We start from the raw sequence: 23,013 nt of genomic DNA, 5'->3' as shown, positions 1-23,013 counted from the left end.
TACTAAATGTATGGCTGGAATCAAGGATTTTAATTTTTCTAGAATACTAAAATTGATGCATGCATATAAGTACTATGTCATATATTCAATCATTAAAAATGGTATTTAGAGTGATATTATGGTGATGATGATTTGTTATGGTAATCTGCTTCCTTTTTTCCATGTGAAATAAAAAGAGGATTTTAGGACTATGATTTTGATGCCAAATGCTACATTAATGTTTGGTGCAGTGGTCAGTGCAATCCAGGGACTGTGTATGGGATTTTTATCTTTTGCCTTCATGGGTTTTCACTCTGTACTTTCTTTTCCATATCTATGCAATACATGCATGTGACACTCTGATATGGTTCTGCAAGACTGAGCATGAAGGACTGGCATCAGAACTGTTTAGAAACTTCCATGTAAAATAAGCAAGCTTGTGAAAAGGATTGTTGTTGAAGTTTTCAATCTGAAATATGTCATATTTAGAGTTGAGTGCATAACACACTGTTAGTGTGCTGTATGCCTTATCTGTCTCTGTGTTATTGTAAACACATTTCAGACCCATCCTTCTGTATGGGCAACAGCTAAAAATGTTTAGTGCAAACCAGTCTTATATTTAAAACCTAGTTCTAGTCCATAACTCAACTGTTTGGATTTGGTTTATTACTTTAGCAGCACAGGCAGGATAAGTGATGTCCTTAAAGTCACGCAATGACAGAAGTAAGAGTCGAACCAAGGATCTGTGGTTTACAATCCATTGCCACTGCCACAACCTGAGGCTTTCCTCTTTGTGACAGATACTTACAGTTATTTATTTTTTCCTTTTTTGCTTTTGGAGACCATCTGATTCATTTGTTGAATTAGACATCCAGTATCCTGTACATGCCTTATGTTAGTCCCTGTGAAAAGGCAGTTCCAAGTAATGACTAAGTGTCAAATAGTCTTGATATAATCTTCATAAGTGTATCTAATTTGTAAGACACTTACTTATGAGGACGCTTAGTGTTAATATCATTATATGGATCTGTCCTCAGTCTTGGGGACTGTGATAGATTATGTGTCTCAAGTGGCAGATTATGAAAAGACCATCCATGATGAGAATCAGGTTAAGTTCAAAATACAGAATTACAAAACATTTTACTTAAGATATTTGTAGTGAAAAATATACAACTCTTTTCGTAATCAAATCCAAAAAGCCAAAGAAAATGCAAGGTGTACATTTTGTGGAATAAAAAAAAGGTAAAATAAAATTTTAAACATTTTGTAGTAAAATAACTTGTGCTTAGTTTTTTAACTTAAGTCAAGCACATGTTGGGGGTAATTTATGTGCCTACTGCTTCAGAAGATGATTGCTACTGAATAACTGACCAGTTCTGGAATGGATGCAACAAAACACATGTAAAACCAATACATCTTAAGTGGAAAGTCAACTCAGTATTGTCTACTCACTATCCTCTCAGTGCCACTCTCCCAAGCGGTGGCATATGTATTTGTCTGGCAGGCTTTTGTAATACAAAAAGCTGAGGTTTGTGTTTCAGAAGATACTGTTCATGTTCTTTTAGTTTAACAAATGCTTTATCAATGTCTGCTGATCATTCAGATATTTTAGTTTTTCCACTAAGTGCAGTAATTGGAGTATGTGGACTGAAATACCTAATGTATTTTCTATAACAAAAAGCAAACAACCATACAACTTGGAAGTTAATCAACAGACTTTGTTAGTGTTTGATTAAATACCTGTCATTTACTTAAACCGATAGACAGTTTGACATCCATGGCAGAGCGACGGGCACTATGCAGGCTCCTGTCAATCATGAATAATCCACTGCATCCACTGAACAGTATCATCTCCAGACAGAAGAGCAGCTTCAGCGACAGACTGCTGTCAATGTCCTGCTCCACTGACAGACTGAGGAGATCATTCCTCCCCCACACTATGCGACTCTTCAATTCTACCCGGGGGGGTAAACATTAACATCATAAGGTATTGTCTGTTATACCTGCATTTTTATTACTCTTTAATTTAATATTGTTCTTTATGTATGCTGCTGCTGGAGTATGTGAATTTCCCCTTGGGAAATAATAAAGTATCTATCTATCTATCTATCTATCTATCTATCTATCTATCTATCTATCTATCTATCTATCTATCTATCTATCTATCTAGTTAAGCCCTCTTTAATAAATAGATCCAAACATGTAGCACTCCTAATTTTAAGTTTATCACACATGCTGTTTCCCAGAGAGAAGCACCTTTGATACTGCTCAACAGTCACAGTCATGTGTCACCAAGGTGGAAAATGTCAGTCACAGCTCTGATGGTTCAACTGCAGGCGCACTCTACAGATGTAGCAGTAATAGTAGTTTATATGCCAACAACGCACTGAGAAAGTCATGAAAAAAGGAAAATAATACTGTATGTGATTGTAATGGGAAAATTCAGCACAATGGTTATAAAAGTAAATTGTTCCAGTGAAGCATTAAAATTTGGCCTGGGGAAAGAAATGACAGAGATGAGATATAGATAGAAATTTGTAAGAGAACTCAGTTCTGTCTGATGAACACATGCATTCAACAAGAAAACAGGAGATTGTATAAATGGAAGGAAATCCAAGTGATTTCAGAAAATTTCAAATCAATTACATCATGGTATGAAAACTGTGTAAACAATGCAGATGTCAACAGAAATCATATCCTAATTTTACTGAAAGCTGTAGTGGATACAGAAAGTGAAACCAATCATTAAAGTGGAATACAGAAAAGATGAAAGACAAAGAAGTTTACTGAAGAAGCTATTAAGAAATGATAAATATACAGAATGTGAGCAAAAAAAGATTAAATCTGAAACAAACAGTCCTGGAAAGTGCACAGGAATATATTAGAAAGGAAAGGGAAAAAGAATGGTAAAGAAACGTTGGGTCACAAGGTCAATGTTATAAAAAAAATAACTGTAGAAAATGGAAAAAGAAAGAAAAGTCAAGGAGACTGAACAACAAACTGAGGGGAGAGACAGATGAAGCAAGAGATACAGTAGGTGGGGGGAAGACACATAAAATAAGAAGAAATTGAAGAAGTACATAGGGCTTGAAGAACTGATGCATTGTACTGCAAAGTCAGAAAGATAACAGTTAAAGATATGGGGAAAAAGTTCAGAAACAAAACTTTGCAAAGGCTTATTACTGATGGTGATTGAAAATATTTCATTTAGTCAGAAAAAATATAAAAAATGTATATAAAGGACAAAAAACCTCAAGAGCTGGTATTCAATATAATATGTATAGTGCCTAAAATGTTAAAATATTATTTCTATAATATCTATATTGTCTGTAATCTCAGGTGTCTATAATGTCTATTATGTTAAGCATCATAGCTATAATTCCTATAGCATCATATATGTAATGTTTACAATATCATACCTGTAATGCCAGTGTCTATAACATCATGACTGTATTACTATCCTGCCTCTGTCCTTGTAGGTTTCTATTTTTACTTAAATATTCCCATTCAGATGTGGCTTATTGTCTATTTGATTTTGTTACCTGTGTATATTTTTGTTTCTGCCTGTTGCTTACACATACATACACATACCGTGCCATAAAACATATTTGTCCCCTTCTTGATTACTACTATAATTGCAGATTTTTAACATTTTGATTTTTTAACAAAGTTATCCAATATCAGTTGTTATTGCATGAAAAAGAAAATGCCTCCATATACCTAATAACTGAATACCCCACCTTTAGCAACAGTAACTGCCTGTAAATGTTTCCCATAATTCAGTATATGAACCTGTATCTTTTATTCTGTTATGGCTTTTTCCTAACCTTGTTTCTGCTGATTAATTTTTGATTACATTGTATTTTTTCACTTTAGACAAGGAGAATTTTTTGTTAAATTTGTATTTTCTTATATTTATTAATATTCCTGTCTAGTACATTGTTTTTATTCTTCACCTTTGCCTTATCTATGCTCCATGCCTTCACTGCACTAAGTAAATTAGTTTACAATAACTCAGCGCAAACACCTTTCCCAGAATATAAATGTAAAGTATCTAACGCTGCTCCAGCTATAAAATGACCCAGCAGTGCAGATCCCATCTTTCTAAAGAGTGTCCATTTCTGACACTATAATTTACATCACACATTCAAAGGTGATCACTTACCAAGACAAGCCTGGGTCACAGATAGTATCTTGTAGAAAACAACACCTTCAGCAGATGGGATTTTTATGTTCATACAATTCTGGTAAAATCTGAATTTGTACTATCAGCAAACTGTCTAAAGAAACAGTTGAAGGGCATGCAAACCCACCTAATATGCTCCTAGAGTAAAGTCAATGCTTACCTAGAAGAGCTGGATAGATTTTTCATGTTCAATGACTTGGCAGTTATGGGAGAACGCTTGACGGTTAGTGCCTGGCTATGATAAGGCATAAGGGATGTTGCCGCTGTATTAGATGTACAAAAATTAATTCAAAGGGTTCACTTATTTCAGCCCTTTCTGTCTATTATTCCTGCATGTGGCATTTAGGTAAACGCAGCCCAGAAGGATGTTTTGGATTCAATAAATGTTTTGCTTGATGTGTTGTTTTACTCTGAATAAAACTGACGTTAGCTGGAGTGCCCCAGCCTGTCACTCTTCCTGCCTTATCATATTCTTCTTAAATCATCTTGACCACATATAACTAGGAGGGCACATGCAGCCTCTGTGATAACAGCTTCAGCCTGCATACTTCAGAAATACAAATGCAGGCCATTATCATCCCATACAAGGCTTTATGACACTAAACACTTTTATTGCAACATTCCTCAGGTGAATTTCTCCCACAAACTCTATCAACATTAGATATAAATATTCAGTGTATTACCAACCCGGCTTTTAATTAGAACTTAAAAACTGAATCTATACGTAGATGCAAGAATACTATGGCTTTCATGAATAGAAGAAAGAGTGGTATTTCTCAGAAACAGAACTCATCAGTTGCTATCCTTTCTATATTAGCATGTCTAAGAGCAAGTAAGGGTGATCTCTGGTATCTGGCTTGAGTGAGGTTCACCAAATACTTAATGAACAGGTCCCCAGAATAGCATTGTCAAAAAGTCTGTTATTAATGAGAGTAATGGAGGGGGCAGGTTTTGAATTTAAGACTACTCACACTGGAGTAAGTGTGTATACACATTACCATGCACTATGAAGGTCTGGAAGGTAACTGCCCCCTGTGACGAAACAAGTATTTAACTTTATTAAAAATAATTATAAAAATGATAACATGGCTTCAGTGGTACAGTGGTAGCACTGCTGCCTTGCTGTAAGGAGACCTGGGTTCACTTCCCGGGTCCTCCCTGCATGGAGTCTGCATTTTCTCCCCGTGTCTGCGTGGGTTTCCTCCGGGTGCTCCGGTTTTCTCCCACAGTCCAAAGACATGCAGATTAGGTGCATTGGCGATCCTAAATTGTCCCTAGTGTGTGCTTGGTGTGTGGGGGTGTGTGCCCTGCGGTGGGCTGGCATCCTGCCTGGGGTTTGTTTCCTGCCTTGCACCCTATGTTGGCTGGGATTGGCTCCAGCAGACTCCTGTGACCCTGTGTTGGGATATAGTGGGTTGGTTAATGGATGGCTGGATAACATGGCTTTTTATTAGCAACAGTACACAGTCCAGTAGCGGTCCTACATACAGTACCTAACCTTACACTGTAAATTCTGGAGTTGAAGGGTGCTAGGAGCTGTAGCCTTTTGGTGAGAATACTTTCAAAGAAATCCTGTACCCAAGAATAATTGAAAACTTTCATTCTTGAGTGGAGGATGTTATCAGTAGCTTGCTGGCTGGATAATAGGGAGGAGAAAAGGAACTTAAACAAGAGAAAGAAGTGGCGGGACAATGGGTGCTGAAGATTATTTTCTAACTAAAGTTGAAATCAGACAAGTTGCTACTCTTGTTTAGGAAAGAATTCTGGCACTGCTACACATTGATGTGTTTGGGCAGCTAGGCATTTAAAGTTTTGTGTTGCTGTGGTAAATGAAAATGCCTTGAAGTCAATTAAATGCTGATGTCTCAAAGTGTGGGTCGGTGTCTCTTCCTTTTACATGCTGTATATTTTCCAAGAAGCAATGTGATCATATGTAAATATGATAAATGTTTATTTTTATAAACCTCTAATTTGGAAACTTTGTTTAAATAAAAACTTGATACGGGGTGAATGCTTATATCCTGAAGGGGGCACAAGTTCCCTGGTCTGTGTTCTTTTAATACAGTGAAGATGAGACAAGGAAATTATAGTACAAAATAAAGAATATTTGCTTTTAAATGTTGCATTTACTTATATAAATAAAACAACTGAGGAAGCCTATAGGACAGAACAGTTGTCTTACGATGTTTCAGTGGGTTCATTGATGATATTACATGTCTGTTTTATGAGAAGTCAGAGGTATGGTTCTAGGCACAGAGAGTTGGATATCTATCTATCTGTCTGTCTGTCTGTCTGTCTGTCTGTCTGTCTGTCTGTCTGTCTTTCTTTCTTTCTTTCTTTCTTTCATTCTTTCTTTCTTTCACCCATCCATAGAAAAGATTTCAATGAGTGACTGAGCTATGTGGCTTTATACCCTTAGAACAATCTTATTGTTTAAATTTAACCAATCAAATAAGAACATCTGCTGGCATTACATTGTCTTCCATTAAGATATTGTCAATTAGCTATTATTATCTATTTACAAACCATTTCTGCCATCACAGCAACAGCCTCTTGTCTGTGCTCCAATCACAGAAAATATTTCAGCTGCATGAAAACCAGTTCAATGAGTCAGAGGAGGAGCTTATTTGCACAGTCCATCTGCATCCTTAACAAGGACAGTGCCTAAAACTACATGATGTCCTATTGTTAATGCTTTTGTATTAGGTTATTGAGTTATTTCTTTATTATTTTCTTACTACATATGTTTATAATTTTAATATAATGCATTCTATGGCTGTCATTTAACATGTTGATTTTTAATGCAATCTATAAAGCTATGTATTATTGGTTATTGTCATTTTATACTCTTTTTTTAATGGAGTTTAGCAGTTAAGCATTTCACTACATTTTCTACTGCGTGTAGTATGTGTCACATAAAATTTGATTTGATTTGAATAAGTACATTAGTTTTATCTTTTGTCTATTAACTATGAGCCTTTATTAACTATTTACAGAAAATACACCCATTAACTCATTTAGTCATCTGATTGTCCCTCCATTAGGCTCAATTACCCTTTAGAGTTAATTTCCTGCCAACCACCTCTCTTTTAAGCCTCCAATTACAATGATGAAGAATTCTACAATCTCCAGTGCCTACGCGCTCATTATATATTAAGGTAAATATAATCTGGTATGTAAAGTAAACTGCTTGTATTAAAACAATTAGGCTCACAGAAAATTGCAATATCAGTTATTTTAAGCTTTGGTCACACTTTAGTTTCTTGAAGGAACGGATCCTGCTTGTAGTCTAGCAAGTCTTTTTTATGTATTAAAGTTTGTGTAAAAAAACAAAAAAAGGTTTACAGATTATAACAACACATTGATTAGTTATTTTATATCCCCTAACCTAGTGCTTCTTCAAGTTGCCATGAATCTACACCCGGTAATTGTCTGTGTGGAGTTCTCCTTGTGCAGGTATGCATGTGAATGCGCCCTGCACATGACTTTGCATTATTTTTAATGATGGTCCTGCCTTGCAGTCCAGGCTGGCATCATCCTCTATGACACTGGTCATGTTGTCCTCAACTATTCCTACTAGGCCAGGGGTCCTCAATCCCAGTCCTGGAGAGTCGCAGTGGCTGCAGGTTTTTGTTCTGACCTGGTTGCTTAATTAGAAAGCAATTCTTGCCAATAAAGCACTAACAAGCTATGAAATTAAATTAACTCTGCTATGTCAGGTCATTCTCATATCCTAGATTTTCTTTCCCTTTCTATCATGCAAATGATTTGAAGGCTAAAATGGACGAGTAATTCTCAGTCCTTCACTTTTTTCTCTTCATTTTTCTTCCAAGTATTTAATTAAACCCAATAGTGCAGATAAATACACACAGGTGTAAATGTAAATAAGCTAAATGGAGAAATGCTGCTCTCTCTTGTCATTTGCATGTTATTGATAATAAGGAGCAATTAAAATAGCTGTTTAAGACAAAATTAAGCAATAAGGGCTCAAAATCACTAAAGTGAAGCAGAAGTGTTACTTTAGCAATAAGTGCTTTTTATTAAGTAACTGGGTTAGAGCAAAAACCTGCAGCCACTGTGGCTCTCCAGGACCGTGATTGAGGACCCCTGTACTAAGCAAATTTAGAGGTGCCATTTAACAAGAATGTTGTTGAGATATGAGAGGAAAATCCTAAGTATCTGGAGAAAAATCTTAGCAAACATATTGATAAAGTTTAACCTCCACGTTGACAGTGACTGAGCCAATATACAAATCTAGCAGTAGTCTCCTGGAGGTATGAACCAACAACGCTAAATACTGTACTGTGCCACAGCAAAATCAGCCTTTGGTTTGCAATACACATAATAAATTAAAGATGGCAGCAGCGAGTCACATTGGCTAGTCATGGAGTTAAAAAAGACTGCATTACCCATGAATCATTAGGCTTTTAGAATTTTTTTCCAGTGCTTTTTGGGTAATAGAATAGTACTAAATCGGATGCTATATGTTGGAGTTTCCTGTCATATTAGTATAAGCGGGTATTCGAATACTTGGATTTTCCATCATTAAATAACTGAAATGATAACACTGGTAAATGAAAAGACACTCATTGTTTGCGAAGAGGACTGCGATCTCACCTCAATCTTTCACGTATACTTTTTTGCAATGTGTCGTCTAAAGACGTTTCCTTGGAGTGTAAGACAAAGTCTCTTCATCTGTTTATCTTATTTTGAACACTTCTCTTTCTTTGTTTATTTTTAGTTATTGAAACGCGCAATGGAATGGGTACTTGAAATCGGTCAAAATCACCGGAGTAGGGCGAATACCTACTATCGCATGCATATAGTCTTGTTACACGGTCGGTAAAGTGAAATTGTACTTATTTGATCAAGATGCTTATTGTTGGCATTTATTCTACAATCGCGTAGGTGACGTTGGTGATTTTTTCCTCTAAAAAGCACGCCGGGTTATATTGAACATCAAGGCAACGGTGATCTCATTTTTCAATATTAAGGTACTTGTTAATAAAGAGTTTTCCTGTGAACAGAGTGGTCTGTTAATCAGCAACATTACATTGAACTGCTCAAGCGTATGTGGTACGGCATCAGAGGAAAAAAAGGGTCCGGAGAAGAGGCGCACCGCAAAACTGCATTGTGCACCATGAGAGCGAGCTCACCTGCCCACGCCGCGTTGCGAGTCAAAGAGATTGTCACCAAAAACAAATTGGCTGTTGCATCACACCTCCGGTATTCGCCAGATCTCACTCCCTGTGACTTTTTTTGTTCTTGAAATTAAAATCAATATTGCATGTAAGATGATTTGCTGTAGTGTTCAAAAACACGGTGAAAAAAGATAAATACGGGAAATGTTCCAAGGAAGGGCTTAGATAAGTGTATAGACAGTGAGTAAAAGGGGTATTGTAAGTTGTATAATAAAGTGTTTTTTGGCTGTTCCGGGAACTTTTTGTGACCCCATTTTTCACATATTGCTTATGAACACTTTAGTGAAAAGTCAAGCAAAATGACATATGTTATTGGCTAACGGGCCCGAGCTGCATTGAAAGCCTGCATATTGCAATCTTTTTAGTTAACCAATAAAATGTGTCATTTTGCTTGACTTTTCACTACATTCATAATGGCTAATACGGTACAACACCCTAGTATTATGAACGCTTTGAAATCACTGCATGTTTTGTTCGGCGCCTCCTTGCTCACCGGTACGAGAAAACTCCCATATATGATATTTTGTTGGACTAGATGTCTAGTTATGCAAAACGTCGAGCTTTTTGGGGTTCCCCTGATATTTTTGGCCATCCTGATCCGAAAACCCAACTTTTGGATCATATGTTGTACAAAAATACCGAGTAAACTAATCGGTGTCTTCCGCAAAAATGATCCGAAGAATCTGAAGCTGTGCACGTCACATCAATCGGCCCCATGGGTTCACCCACTAATGACATACGAGTACTGTAGTCAGTTACTCTTCTTCATAAAACTTAGAACAAAAAAAAAAAACGGGGATCGGTAATATTGATACATAAAGTATCGTTTTATGCTATTTCGAGGTTGCTGCTCACGAATATATTTGTATTTTATTTTTTACCGGTGGTCCCATCCATCTGAGAGCCACTTCCAGAAGGTTTAAAATAACACATTTCAAACATAAAGAGTAATGTTTTACACCATTTAAAGGTCAATGACTACCTATCTTTTTTTTTTGTTTTGTTATCCTTCATTTGGGATCTAGCCGTCTTTGGACCTTTATCAGTGGGAGAGAAATTACAGTACTAATTTTTATTACAATCTAAAATATTTGGACAGTAAACATTTAAATTGATTCACTTGTTTTAATATTTTAAATATTTAATGCACCTATTCATGCTTATTATGTATTTCCATCTCATGAACTAAATCATAACAGTTCTTACGAACACCAATTTAGCGTGGCTTACGTTAATTCAGTCCTTTTTCTTTATGCCAGCCGTACGAAAGATTGTAGACACCTAGCACCGCGGCATTAGTTTTAGCAGATATCATGGGCTCAACCTCCTTGCCAAAACCCAAACCCCCGATAATCGCGAATGGCTGTCAGGTCAAAGACCGTGAGGGGTTGGGGCCTCCAGTGTGGTTTCGCGTCCTAAAAGGATATCAAATTAAACAGCAGTCGTGCGTTCTTCCCTGCACTCTTAAAATACGCGGTGTCAGAAAAGTTCTTCTGAGTGATACTATAACGGGACCATTTTTGGTTCCCAAAAGACCCTTCTACATGACGGTTCCATAAAGAACCATTATTTACAATTTCATAATTAGTTCATGTTTTACATAAAAATATTTTTTCACAGGTAAAGTGAAATTCTTACTTTGAGTTAAAAAAGAAAAAAATATCCAAACAGTTAAATGGAGTGTGTAAAAACAAGCAAAGGGTGCAAACATGCAGTTAATTCACAATTAATTGCTAACCTATATGCCAGTTCATGCTAAAATGCATCACTGACTGCAGTGGTACCACGTTTCAATGAGAGGTTCCTAGTTATGCATGGATTTTGTATACAGAGTATGAATCACTAAGCCAAAAACGTTTTTTTTAATGGATAATGAACTGCTTTTAAAAAGATAATAGAATCAAAACTGCAATCAGGCTTATTCTGGTTTCTAGCACTACTGAGAACATGGCATACATGGTTAGTACTGTATTAAAAATGGAAATTGCAATATACCTAAAAATGATCTGTATGTGACAGGTTGTTTTGCTATCGGCCATGTTCTATCTAATTTAAGTTATGGGTCAGATTAAACTTGACATAGTTCTTGGTTTATGACTTTTGTCAATGTTCTATTATTTACTTCTCGTAGTTAATGTAGTTAGTATCCTAACCTAGTCCAGACACATTCACACCTTTGTAAAGAAGATACAACAATCTTCATCACCTCAGAAGCCTCAGGATTTCAGGCTGCCACCACAATTTCTAAAGAACTTCTATATATCCAACAACGAAAGTATCCTGACAGGAAACATTACATGCCTGGTTTGAGAACAGCACACAGCAGGGCCACAAAGCTCTGTAGAGAGTGGTCCGGTCAGCTGAATGCATCACTGGGTGTGCATACTCAAACTTTCAGGACATTTACACCAAGCAATGTCAAACCAAGGCAGAGAAAAATTACCAGTGATACCAGCCATCTTGACAATGGCCCAGTGTCTGCGCTGTGGTCAGGTAAATGCTGCCACTGCCTGCAGTCCAGTTCAGAGACCGAGGAGGAGCTTTGTCCAACAGTCCATGTGCATCTCGAATAAGGAAAGGATATAGAATTACACAATGCCCTATTGTTAACTCTCTTACATTAAGTTACGCAAGTTATTTATTCAGTTGTTGTTTGTTGTGTATTACATAATTATGCTAATAATTTTTGTTTTAAAGTCATCCTGTATAAAGAAAGTGTCTATAATTACATAATGCTCTTTTGCCCTTATTGAGTTATGCAAGTTGAGTTATTTATTCGGTTGTTGTTTATTTATCACATTTGTATTTATGATTTTTAATATTATAAAGTCATGTATTATTGTTATTGTCTTTTTATACTCTTCCATTGTAGTTGAGCAGCTAAGTATTTCACTACATTCTGCACTGTATGTGTAATTTGTATGTGACAAATAAAATTTGATTTGATATATAGGATGCTAAAATATTTAGAACAGGCCTTTAGTAAAAGTAAATTTAAATGAAGTAAGCTAAAGGTGAATACACCATCCCATATTATCTATAACAAAATATTAGAGAATCAGTTTTTACAGGCTTGAAGAGACCTGTGTAGGACAATAATTACACCCTGCCATCTTTGTGCTCATTCAGTAGTAGGTAATTACAGACCATCTCTGCGGAAGTCCCAAAATGAGCAGAACGCAAACACCAGAAGGTGTTTTCCATATGTAAACATAAGCGGGCAATTGAGGTATCTATGATGGCAAGTGGTAATCATGACATTGGCAGTGATGCATGACTGTTTCTATTCTGTGACGTCAATACACCATGAGTGAGAATGGGTTGTAGCATAATGCAGGCTCTAAAAATGTCTGATTTTTAAAAAGTACATAAATGTGACAAATTTGTAAATTCTAAGCTGAAAAATCTTTACTTTGTCAACACTGCTTAAAAATTCACTAAATGACTTTGCATTATAAATCTTCGCATTTCTGGGTTCCTATAAAGCAAATGGTTTGGGGTATGGGTCAAGGAAGCTGCTTTTTCACATATACTACTCAATGTGATGGGTTACACTTTTCTCTAGTGACTTGGCACAGGAATTTCGGCTCAAAGAAAATGCAAGAATGATAATTAAATATCATCTGGAATAAATGTGCTCTCCTTCTTTGACCGTAAGCCACTATGATTAGATTAGATCTCAGCAACCAGAAAACAAAACTATGAAACACCTTACAATTTTTCATCTAAGCCTGTAGGTTTTTCCATAACGCTACCTAGAAACAAAGTTACCTCAAATGCCCGATCTTTAAATCAGTTTGTTTCCATGGAAATGGAGGGAGACATTCTGAAATCATATCTTTGAGTGGAATGTTTTAAATATGGACAGTTTCAATAACAGATATCTTCATAACTGAAACAATAACTTAAATATGGACTGTTTCAATAACAGATAGCTTCATAACGGAAACAATAACTAATTATATATGCTTAAGGAGATCCCACTCTGTTTTCTAAGCATCCAACAATAGATATTTACATTTTTTTTCAGTTAGGAGATGTTGTATCCAAGTTCACTGAGGGGTTAAGTAAAATTGTTTATATTTTTTTGTACACAATGATGTCTTTGACTATTAACTGTGAACTAACAAAAAACAGGAGACAAAGCTGAAGGTGGCAGAGTTAAAGATGCTCAGATTTGCATTGGCTGTGACGAGGATGGATAGGATTAGGAACGAGTACATTAGACGGTCAGCTCGGGTTGGATGGTTTGGAGACAAATTTAGAGAGGCAAGGTTGTGTTGGTTTGGACATGTGCAGAGGAGAGATGCTGGGTCTGCTGGGAGAAGGATGCTAAGGCTTAAGAGGAGGTTTATAGATGTGGTGAGAGAGAGCAAGATGCAGAGGACAGGAAGATATGGGAAAAGGTGATCCGTTGTGGCAACCTCTAATGGGAGCAGCCAAAAGAAGAAGAAGAACTAAAAGACTATTGCTCTAACCTACATTTGAAATCTGAAAATACTGATGAGAAACTCAATGTATACATTAAGTTGTTAGTGAAAATGGTGACATCAATTAAGCCATTGCCTGATCTTTCATTTTCCAGAAGAACTTGTTAATGGCATTTCCACATATCCTTAAATTTGGCATAAGAATATTTAAAAGAGGCTTTCTTATTTTCCAGGAGCTTGAAACTTCCCTGAGGGACTCTGTTTCTTCAACTTTACTGTCACAGATCTTAAGCAAGGTAAACGTCATGTTTCTATAAACACCTTCCTTCAGAGTTTTAGGTGAAATTACTGTTGTGATTTTGAAAGTAATGTGTAAAATCAAGTTCTGATATTTTTTAAATGTATCCATGTATCTGAGGATATCATCTAGATTGCGTATCTGTACCTCATCACCCCAGCTTCATTTATTTATTTAGCATGTAATGTTTTTATCTTGTGCATCAAGATAAGCACAAGCGGAATCATGCAAGCACCAAACTATAAATATCACGTTGGATGTTTTTTCAATTCTACTCAGTAAAATAAAAACAGTACACAAAAAATATGAAGAAAATATTACGTTCACCGAAAGAGAAAAAGATCACAAGAAATTGCATCAAGAAGTATGTATTGCAGTATAGATAGATAGATACCTTATTAATCCCAAGGGGAAATTCACATAATCCAGCAGCAGTATACTGATACAAAAAACAATATTAAATTAAAGAGTAATAAAAATACATGTAAAAACAGACAATAACTTTGAATAATGTTTAGCGTTTGTCTCACTGAAGCTACACCTCTGCCTGGAGATGACACTGTTGAGTGGATGCAGTGAATTCTCCATTATTGACAGGAGCTTGCTTAGCACCCATCGCTCTGCCACAGATGTCAAAGTGTTCAGCTTTATTTCTACAATAGAGCCTGTCTTCATAACCTGTTTTTCCAGGCGTGAGTTGTCCTTCATCTTTATGCTGCCTCCCCAGCACACCACCGCGTAGAAGAGGGCACTCGCCACAACCGTCTGGTAGAACATCTGCAGCATCTTATTGCAGATGTTGAAGGATGCCAACCTTCTAAGGAAGTATAGTCGGCTCTGACTTTTCTTACACAGAGCATCAGTATTGGCACTCCCAAGTATTTATAGGTCTCTGCACCCTCTGCACACATTCTCCTCTGATGATCACAGGGTCCATGAGGGGCCTGGGCCTCCTAAAATCCACTACCAGTTCCTTGGTCTTGCTGGTGTTCAGGTGTAAGTGGTTTGAGTCACACCATTTAACAAAGTCATTGATTAGCTTCCTATACTCCTCCTCCTGCCCACTCCTGATGCAGCCCACAATAGCAGTGTCATCAGTGAACTTTTGCACATGGCAAAATATAGGGAGGTGCAGAAGAAGTTTACATTTGGGTCGTCATGATATCAGATTATTTAAATGTAGTATAGAACGGTTGATCTTTGGCTTTTCAGAATCTGGAGGTGGCTTTCATTATTCTAATATGAATTTGTAGGCTATTCTGACACTGCTTTGCCATACATGATAGGCAGGAACAGAAGCAGCAGATAGATAGTTCTCAGCAGTGGCATCAAGTTACAAACATTTAATGGCAGCTATAGAGTTCTGATTGATTCACATGGAGTGAGAGTGGTCTAGAGCAGTATATGACCTTATTTCCTGGAAGGCTAGTGAGCCATTGTAGAGTTTGCAATCCTATACAGGCTGAGACTTTTGGCCATTGCATCAACATATGAATGGATGCAGTTTTAACCTATGATAATTTTGAAAGGTTGTACTGTATACCGGGTTACTATGATGCCAGTTCTGGCAGGACAGAGATAATAAACTTGAACTAACAGTTTTGTTAAGGTAGTGATCAGTTATAGGTATGACAAGATAATCTACACGAATGGAAACTGATGCAGTGCTACTTGGGTGGAAATATTTAGTCATGCATGCAGAAATATTCATTAGGTAGGCCAGTCTGCCTCGAGATATCTGTTTTTCTGTCAGAAGAAATTAGAGGTGGTTGTTACCAGAATAACTGTTGCAGACCATAAAAAAGAAAGAGTGAGGATATAGTTTGGCTGTGTGCAATGCAAAAAAGGAGGAACCTAAGAGCACTGAGAGACTCCGTTGGACAGATTTTTTCACAATGAGGCAGTTTATTCTCCATGTATTGTAAGAATTATAGCAGTTCAGGTCAGTTTGTCAGAGATGACAGAACAATAAACAAGGGTGATGGTGGGACAGCTTTGACTGATTGAATGGTTTCAAATGGCAGCCAGAAGATTATCTCATTAAAATACTTTGGTTGATGTATAACTGGCTAACATTATGTACAGGGTTATTCAGTTCAAAATGAAGCAGGTTGGTCTGTTGACCTAGTTGAATTTTCCTTATGTAGGATATTATTTTAACAGAAATAAAGTGAGCTGTTTATGTAGAGTACATTTCAGGCCTTGAGAGTGTAGGAAAGAGAGTATTTATATTTGTGGAATACAGATAGATCAAGGGAGAGTTTTTGCAGTAAAGGATTGACATAAGTTTGCTTGATGAAAGTGTAAAGAAATTTGAAAATGGAATAGAATGAATGGAAGGAGGTCTGGAAGAGAGTGAAAGTGATGACATTAGGGGTACAGAATTTTCACAGTGAGAGAGAAGTAAATCATATAAAGGAGTAAAAGAGGAGACCAGAGGTCATTGTAGAACTAGGGCTGACAATGTAGGGGGCAGGCTGTGTCTTAAGGGTTTAATTGTTTATGCGTATCTGCCATCTTGCAGTTGCAGGATCATCTACAGAATGTGAGGATGGTGGAGAGGAATATGGGGAGTAGCACAGAGCTGAAAAGAGTTTGGGAGTTGGGGGCTATTGGCAACAGACGATTTTAAGCTGAAAAATAAGGTTTTCAGAGGTTAACTACAGTTGAAGTGGATTTTAATTTGTCATGCTATGTGGAAAGATCTTCCTACTGCCTTGCTTTCCATCATTTCATCTTTGCATGTAGTTGTTCTCTTGGAGTAATTGTGCCAGAAACTGGATATGTGTCACAGGACATCAGCACCTACATTGTATTTGGAACCCTTTGGTGATACTAACTGTAGTGACTAATGAAATGTTGACAGATTATATTACATGGTCTTAAAATGTGATGTAGCCTAATGTATCATTCTTTAAAAACTGCTTTATTCTCTTCTAGACTGTCCATCATCCCATATGCAAAAGCAGGCCACCATCTAACCAGTATCAAAGACTTTTCCTGTCTGAATTAATTAAAAGGGTAATTTTCAGTTCACTTTGTTCAGAGCCCTATTGCTTTGATGTTGTTTATTTCATGATTGGGTCAATCTGCAACATTTGAAAAAGGTGTGATTATGTACTTCACAGCATGAAACTACAGCATCTGAACCACTTGATGAGCTCTATGATGCTTTGGCAGAGGTTCTTAGACTGGAGGAGCAGGCCCAGTGTCATAAAAGCTACCGTCTGGTATGTTAATGCTTTAACTTTGACAGCCCTAAAAGATATATCACAGGTTTAAAGTGTAGAAATTGGCCACCTTCCATGTCTCTTTAGGCAGATCCTTACATTAAAAGTGTTGGTAGGCTTAGCATGATTTAAAACTGTTTTGTTCTTTGACAGCCTACAGGTGATTTTGTCAGTTTGATCGAGAACCAGGCTGTCATTTCTGAAGGCACAACAGGCCTGGTTACATGGGAGGCTGCTTTGTGCTTGGCAGAATGGGCCATGGAGCACACAGATATCTTCCAGGGCAGGTAAGAGTTGGTGGCATTTGAAACTGTGGGAATACAGTTAACAGCCCAAATGGCATTCCATATTTGATAACATTATTATTGGCATCCATATCCATAAAGAAAGAGCATGTGAGTATGTGAACTTTGCATGTAGGATAAACTGAAGGCAAAGTGCAAACAAAGAAAAAATTGCTGTGTCTATATTCCCTTATACTAGTGCCACTCACAGCTACTATGGTATTTGACATTTTGTCACTGAAACCAAATTAAATGTGCTAGAATTTTTATGTCAAGATGTACATCAAAGTTCACTTTTAAAGACTGGTAGGTCTTCTGTCTTAAATTGTGTAGGTGAATAACTGAGATCTCCTCTGTGCTTTTTGTACACATGTAGGTCAATACTTGAGCTTGGGAGTGGAGTGGGTTTGACTGGGATTACGGTGTGCAAAATGTGCAGACCTCATAAGTATATCTTCAGTGACTGTCACCCCAATGTGCTTCGTCAACTCCAAAAAAACCTCTCTCTGAACAATCTGGCCATTCAGGAGTTTGCTAGCTCAGCTGCTTCAAATACGTCTGAGGTACAAATTATGGTGAAAAATTTGGATTGGGAGGTTGCATCTCAAGAGCACTTCAAGGATCTATGTGTAGATGTTGTTATAGCATCAGGTAAGCAAAAAAGAAATGTACTGCCACTAGCTAGACTGGAGTGTGATGTAAAGTTTGTAAAAAAAAATCACCCTTTCACTTTCCACATTACTAAATTCATTTAAACAGCCATTTCAAATTTAAATATTCTTATGAATTTGAGAATCCATATTTTCATACCTTAATAAATTACCCAGTGTGAAATTTGTTACCACAACAAATTGAAGGTATCTTGAAGTTATTTCCTCAGTTCCCTTTTTTTTTGTCCATAGTTCTCTGAATGTTTGTATGAAATTTACCCTTAACAAGTTTCCTACTGTGTCCCTGTGTTCATGATGAACTTCTTTTAAAACAGAATTCTCAATCCACTGCACTAATTCCCTTCATAATTTTAAACACTACCTCTTAATCTCCTTTTGGTTAAACTGAAAAGGCTCAACTATTTTAATCTTTCTTCATAACTCATCTCCTGCAGTTCTGGAGTCAACCTCGTCACTTTTCTCTGTACTTTTTTTAGTGCTTCCATGTAGCTCGGTGAATAAAACTATAGGCAGTATTCCAAATGAGGTTTTACCAGTGTGTTACAAAGCTTGAGAATAACGTCCTTAGACGTGTACTCTATACATCGTGCTATATAACCTAACATTCTGTTAGCTTTCTTAATGGATTCTGAACACTGTCTGAAAGTTGATAATGATGACTCCACAACGACTCCTAAATCCCTTTCATATGGTGTACTCTCAGGTTTCAGACCTCCCATTGTGTATTCAAATCTAACATTTTTTCTTCTTACATGTAATATGTTACATTTACTTACATTAAATTTTCTCTTCCATAATTCTGTCCAAACCTGTATGCTGTACAAGTCCCTCTGTAATGATTCAACCAATTCTAGAATATCTGCCAATCTACCTAGCTTGGCCAATCTACCTAGCTTGGTGTCATCTCCAGTCTTAACCACCTCTTAACCCTTAGCCCCACTCTATCTGGCCTTACTTCTTCACCCCACTGTATAAATACACTTATGCCCACTGTTTTTGTTGTATATGTAGATATATGATCCGAGAGCCTTTTACTTATTTGAATGTTAATATTTAGAATATATACAGCTGCTCCAGTGTTATCTTTTATATGATGAATCAACTGTAACAATATTCAAAACACTATAATAATTCCTACTGTGGACCCGGCCCGGACACAGACAGGCAGACATGTTGTTTTTCACCACCATACGTTTATTATTTACAATATTTACAATGTTTTACGTGCACCACAAACCCCAACACAGTCCTGGCCAACCAATGCCTTTTCTTCGGGCCGCCTCCACACTCTCTGCTCCTGCCTCGTCCTGCTTCCACCCGACTCCAGCCCTGAATGAAGGGAGACGGCCCCTTTTATACATGTCCCGGATGAGCTCCAGGTGTTTCCGACACTCCCCCGTTGGCCACGCCCCAGCGTGGCGGAAGTTCCTGGCTGTTTTCCCAGCAGCTCACCCGGTGTCCTCTTCAATCTTCCCCCCAGCACTTCCGGGTGTGGCGGAAGTGCTAAGGTAACAGGTTCCCAAGGCATTGGGGTGCCTCCTGGTGGTGACCACGGGCCCCTACAGGGTGGGGCTTCAATGCCCTCAACCCGTGGCCCCCAAAGCAACCAGGGCAGCGGCCCCCACGTGATCCAGGGTGGGTGCAGACCCACATCCGGTCCCTCACGGCGTCACAGCCGGGTCGTTGCCCCTGGCATCCCTGACGCTACTAAAATACTGATTCACAATTACTTTAATAGGCAAAACAACCATTTATCGTAATGTCTTTCTGTAATCCCAGATCAACTTCAGGCTGGAGAAATAATCATGGGGAAATGCAGACATGGCCACTGTTGGATTCAAGACAGTATTTGACACATCATCTCTGCGTTGTTTGAACTCATCCACCCAAAACTATGAACATTTTTCTTGTGATGTTCCCAACTTTCTTGCATCACTTTTTTAGCAGGACTATTTGTTTTATAGCCTGATTACATTCAGAATTATTACTTAATGATTACTGATCTTTGAAATTTGAATTAACTCTTTAAGGGCTGAATATTTTTTCCAGTTTTCTAATAAGCACACAAAGCAATGGTTTCACGCATAAATCAGTATGAAACGTTCTTTGCTGCATGCCAGGGCTGCTGTCAGAACCCGTTTGGCAACACCGGCAGCAGCGGGGGCAGCTCAATGACCAGAAGGAATACGCGATGGGCCAGCTGCCTGGCTGTCTTCATGCAGCAGTCGCAGTGTGACGCAGTCTGGTTTGGGCCTCTTGTCATTGGTAAGATGCGGTCCTCCCAGGTGAGGTATGTAGGTGCATTAGCTACACGGACATGTTCAGCACCACGATCAGCTGATGCTGGCCCCTCACTTTTGTTTTCGATCTCCAGATCACTTACATTAAAATTCAACACCTCAGAGTCTGACTCGGTGGTATGATAGGCAAAACATCGTCCACAGAGTATTTTGCTTTGGTCTTTTGCCAGATGTCGATGCCATTTGAGGGGTTGTTTGCTCTTTGTTACTCATGCACATGTAAATCAACAAAGATAAATTTAAAGAGAGTCGAACTAAAACATAATGGCGAGTTTTGTCCCAGTTTACAGCTGATTACCATCTTCTACCCCTGAATTTCGACAAAAGTCGACATCTGCCCTGAAAGAGTTAAAGCACAAATCTTGACAATCAAATTATTTTCATTCATAATTTATTTTCCATACATCCCAAAAACTGAAGTCATTACCCAGTCACTTATAAGTAGAAAAGAATGATGAACAGACACAGCCAAAAACAAGCCTCTTGATACTACGGTTATTTCATGAGGTGCCATTTTTATCTTGGAACAGGATGTTACGGAATGTTAATGAATTGTAGTATATACTGCTTGTAACTGTCAGTTGATAATCATATCTTTTTTTTGTTATACTGTATTTCTATATTTATTTTATAGATGTAGTTTATGATCCTGAAATTGTTCGTTGCTTGGTTAAGCTTTTGTCACAGTTGCTGACCTGTGCAGAGAAAGACAAAATTCCAAATATGTACATAGCATCGACAATCCGCAATCATGAGACCTATGCCTACTTCAGAAAAGAACTAGGTAAGCTGAACGTTACAAAAGCCAGTATGCAAGGTTTATGTTATATTATATTATTATAATATTTTTAGTTATTATATTTAGCTGTGTTGCTTTTATAGCTCAGATGTAAGATGCCCTGAGGCCTAAAGCTTAATGGGTTTATTGTTAACAGTGAGCAAGTAATTTAACCTGTCTGCATATTAAATGTGCTGTACATTGTGCATCTTCACAAGCAGAAACATGTCTCACTTGTTCAAATGGAAAGGAAGCATTTGCAAATCCATTATAATTAACAAAAATATGAAGTATAATTTTATCAGTTATGTTTTATAAGTGTTGATTATAAATAATCACATTTGTCTCATATTATAGATTTTTTTTCCTTAAAGTGAACAATTTAAAAAAGCTAGCTGAACTAATTTTAAAAAGTTTAACGTTCGTAACCTCCGTGATGGGTATTTTGAGGGATGAATTTACTGGGATTTCCAAAGCATATGCTTTCATTCATTGAGTTCATAGGTAGACGAAGTAATACATACATATATCACAGCCTTCTCAGTCATTAAAACTGCGTGCAAGTGATCATATTATGGTACAGCCTGGCACACTTTTTTCTGCTTCTGTTACCATGTACAAGTTTGAATAATTAAGCTGATATCTGGATTTAAGATGCTGGTGCAGTTTTTTGACATGATACTTTAAAGCTGTTCAGGCAACTTGTGGTAGTTTTTACGTGCAGTTGACTGACTTCATATTGGCAGTAAATTTTTTGGTCACCACATATATATTGTACATCTCAGTGTAATAGTGTAAATTTTCTCTGAGCACAATTTTACAATTGTAAACATCAAGCAATTTATTACAGTATTGCTTAATTATTCAAATATACTGTATACTTTATCATTCAGTCTTCTGGTGCGATACAACATAAGGTTTGTAAATAACAAAAGTACATTTAGAAGTGAGCTTAAATCAAAACATATTTATTGTTGTTCAACTTCTATTAAGAAATTGCACCTATCTCATTTATTCTCTTTTACAGAAGCATCTGGTATCAGACAGAACATCATTCCAGGCCCAAGAAGATGGGTTTTCCCCTATGATAGATCCTCACAAATAGAATTAATTAAGTTGCATTTATAATAAAAAATAAAGATAAAACTGTTGAATTATGTTTAGACATACTGTAAATAAACCATTTGAGAATCAAAAACAGTGGTGGCCTTCCATTTTGATAAAGTGGTGGTTAGGAGTTGGTGATATGTCAGTTAATCCAGTGGACCCGATAAAATTCTTCTTACAGTATTGATTTCTAAAAAAAGAACCATTGAATTACAGACTTCATTAAATTCTGTGTGGATAATACACTTCCAGCTGACTGTGTTTTTTCTACAATAACAAACAATGGATTACTAAGGAACCGAAGAACATAAGGAATAAAGAAGAACAGGGCTTTCAGGTCTTGGGATGAAAAAAATCAAGTGTGTGTAGTTAGAGCTGAAAAAGTAACTTCAAGAGGAGACAAATATTGCCAGAAAAAGCTAGAGTTCAAGCTACAGCAGAACTGTGTGAAGGAAATGTGGATTGGTATGAAGGACATAAACAGCTATTTACAGAATTGTAATCAAGTGATGATGGCAAATTAGGACAGAGCCAGTGAGAGAAATCTGT

At 37.2% G+C, this 23,013-nt stretch overlaps 2 protein-coding genes across 5 annotated transcripts in view; one reads left to right on the top strand and one right to left on the bottom strand.

Moving 5' to 3' along the window:
• The window catches only part of pigq (phosphatidylinositol glycan anchor biosynthesis, class Q), a 34,400-nt gene extending 30,129 nt beyond the window's left edge, over window positions 1-4,271 (bottom strand). The window contains exon 1 of the mRNA XM_039773777.1: window positions 4,145-4,271. The gene's annotated coding sequence lies outside the window, so the exon portion shown is untranslated. The remainder of the gene's footprint in view (window positions 1-4,144) is intronic.
• A 4,363-nt stretch (window positions 4,272-8,634) lies between these two features.
• eef2kmt (eukaryotic elongation factor 2 lysine methyltransferase) lies at window positions 8,635-22,606 on the top strand. 4 transcript variants are annotated; one of them, XM_039775663.1, is made up of 8 exons: window positions 8,635-8,735; window positions 14,030-14,092; window positions 17,035-17,115; window positions 17,223-17,324; window positions 17,478-17,611; window positions 17,985-18,259; window positions 21,214-21,363; window positions 22,385-22,604. In XM_039775663.1, exons 1-8 carry the CDS (start codon window positions 8,724-8,726, stop codon window positions 22,483-22,485), a joined length of 918 nt encoding a protein of 305 aa, XP_039631597.1. In that variant the 5' UTR covers window positions 8,635-8,723; the 3' UTR covers window positions 22,486-22,604. The 4 variants fall into 4 exon arrangements, with proteins under 4 accessions (XP_039631597.1, XP_039631595.1, XP_039631598.1 ...); XM_039775661.1 differs by having other exon boundaries at window positions 8,635-8,840; window positions 22,385-22,597; XM_039775664.1 differs by having other exon boundaries at window positions 8,635-8,840; window positions 21,255-21,363; window positions 22,385-22,469.
• Window positions 22,607-23,013: the final 407 nt, after the last annotated feature.

The sequence above is a fragment of the Polypterus senegalus genome, chromosome 13 (genome assembly GCF_016835505.1).
Source record: "Polypterus senegalus isolate Bchr_013 chromosome 13, ASM1683550v1, whole genome shotgun sequence".
Taxonomy (NCBI): domain Eukaryota; kingdom Metazoa; phylum Chordata; class Cladistia; order Polypteriformes; family Polypteridae; genus Polypterus; species Polypterus senegalus.
This window is presented reverse-complemented; position numbering and strand designations above follow the sequence as displayed.

Coding starts and splice junctions, on each gene's coding strand:
- eef2kmt (XM_039775661.1), top strand. CDS start 8,724: ATGATAACACTGGTAAATGAAAAGACACTCATTGTTTGCGAAGAGGAC. Junction 8,841..14,029: donor TAAAGACGTTTCCTTGGAGT/GTAAGACAAAGT, acceptor CTTATTTTCCAG/GAGCTTGAAACTTCCCTGAG. Junction 21,364..22,384: donor CTACTTCAGAAAAGAACTAG/GTAAGCTGAACG, acceptor TCTCTTTTACAG/AAGCATCTGGTATCAGACAG.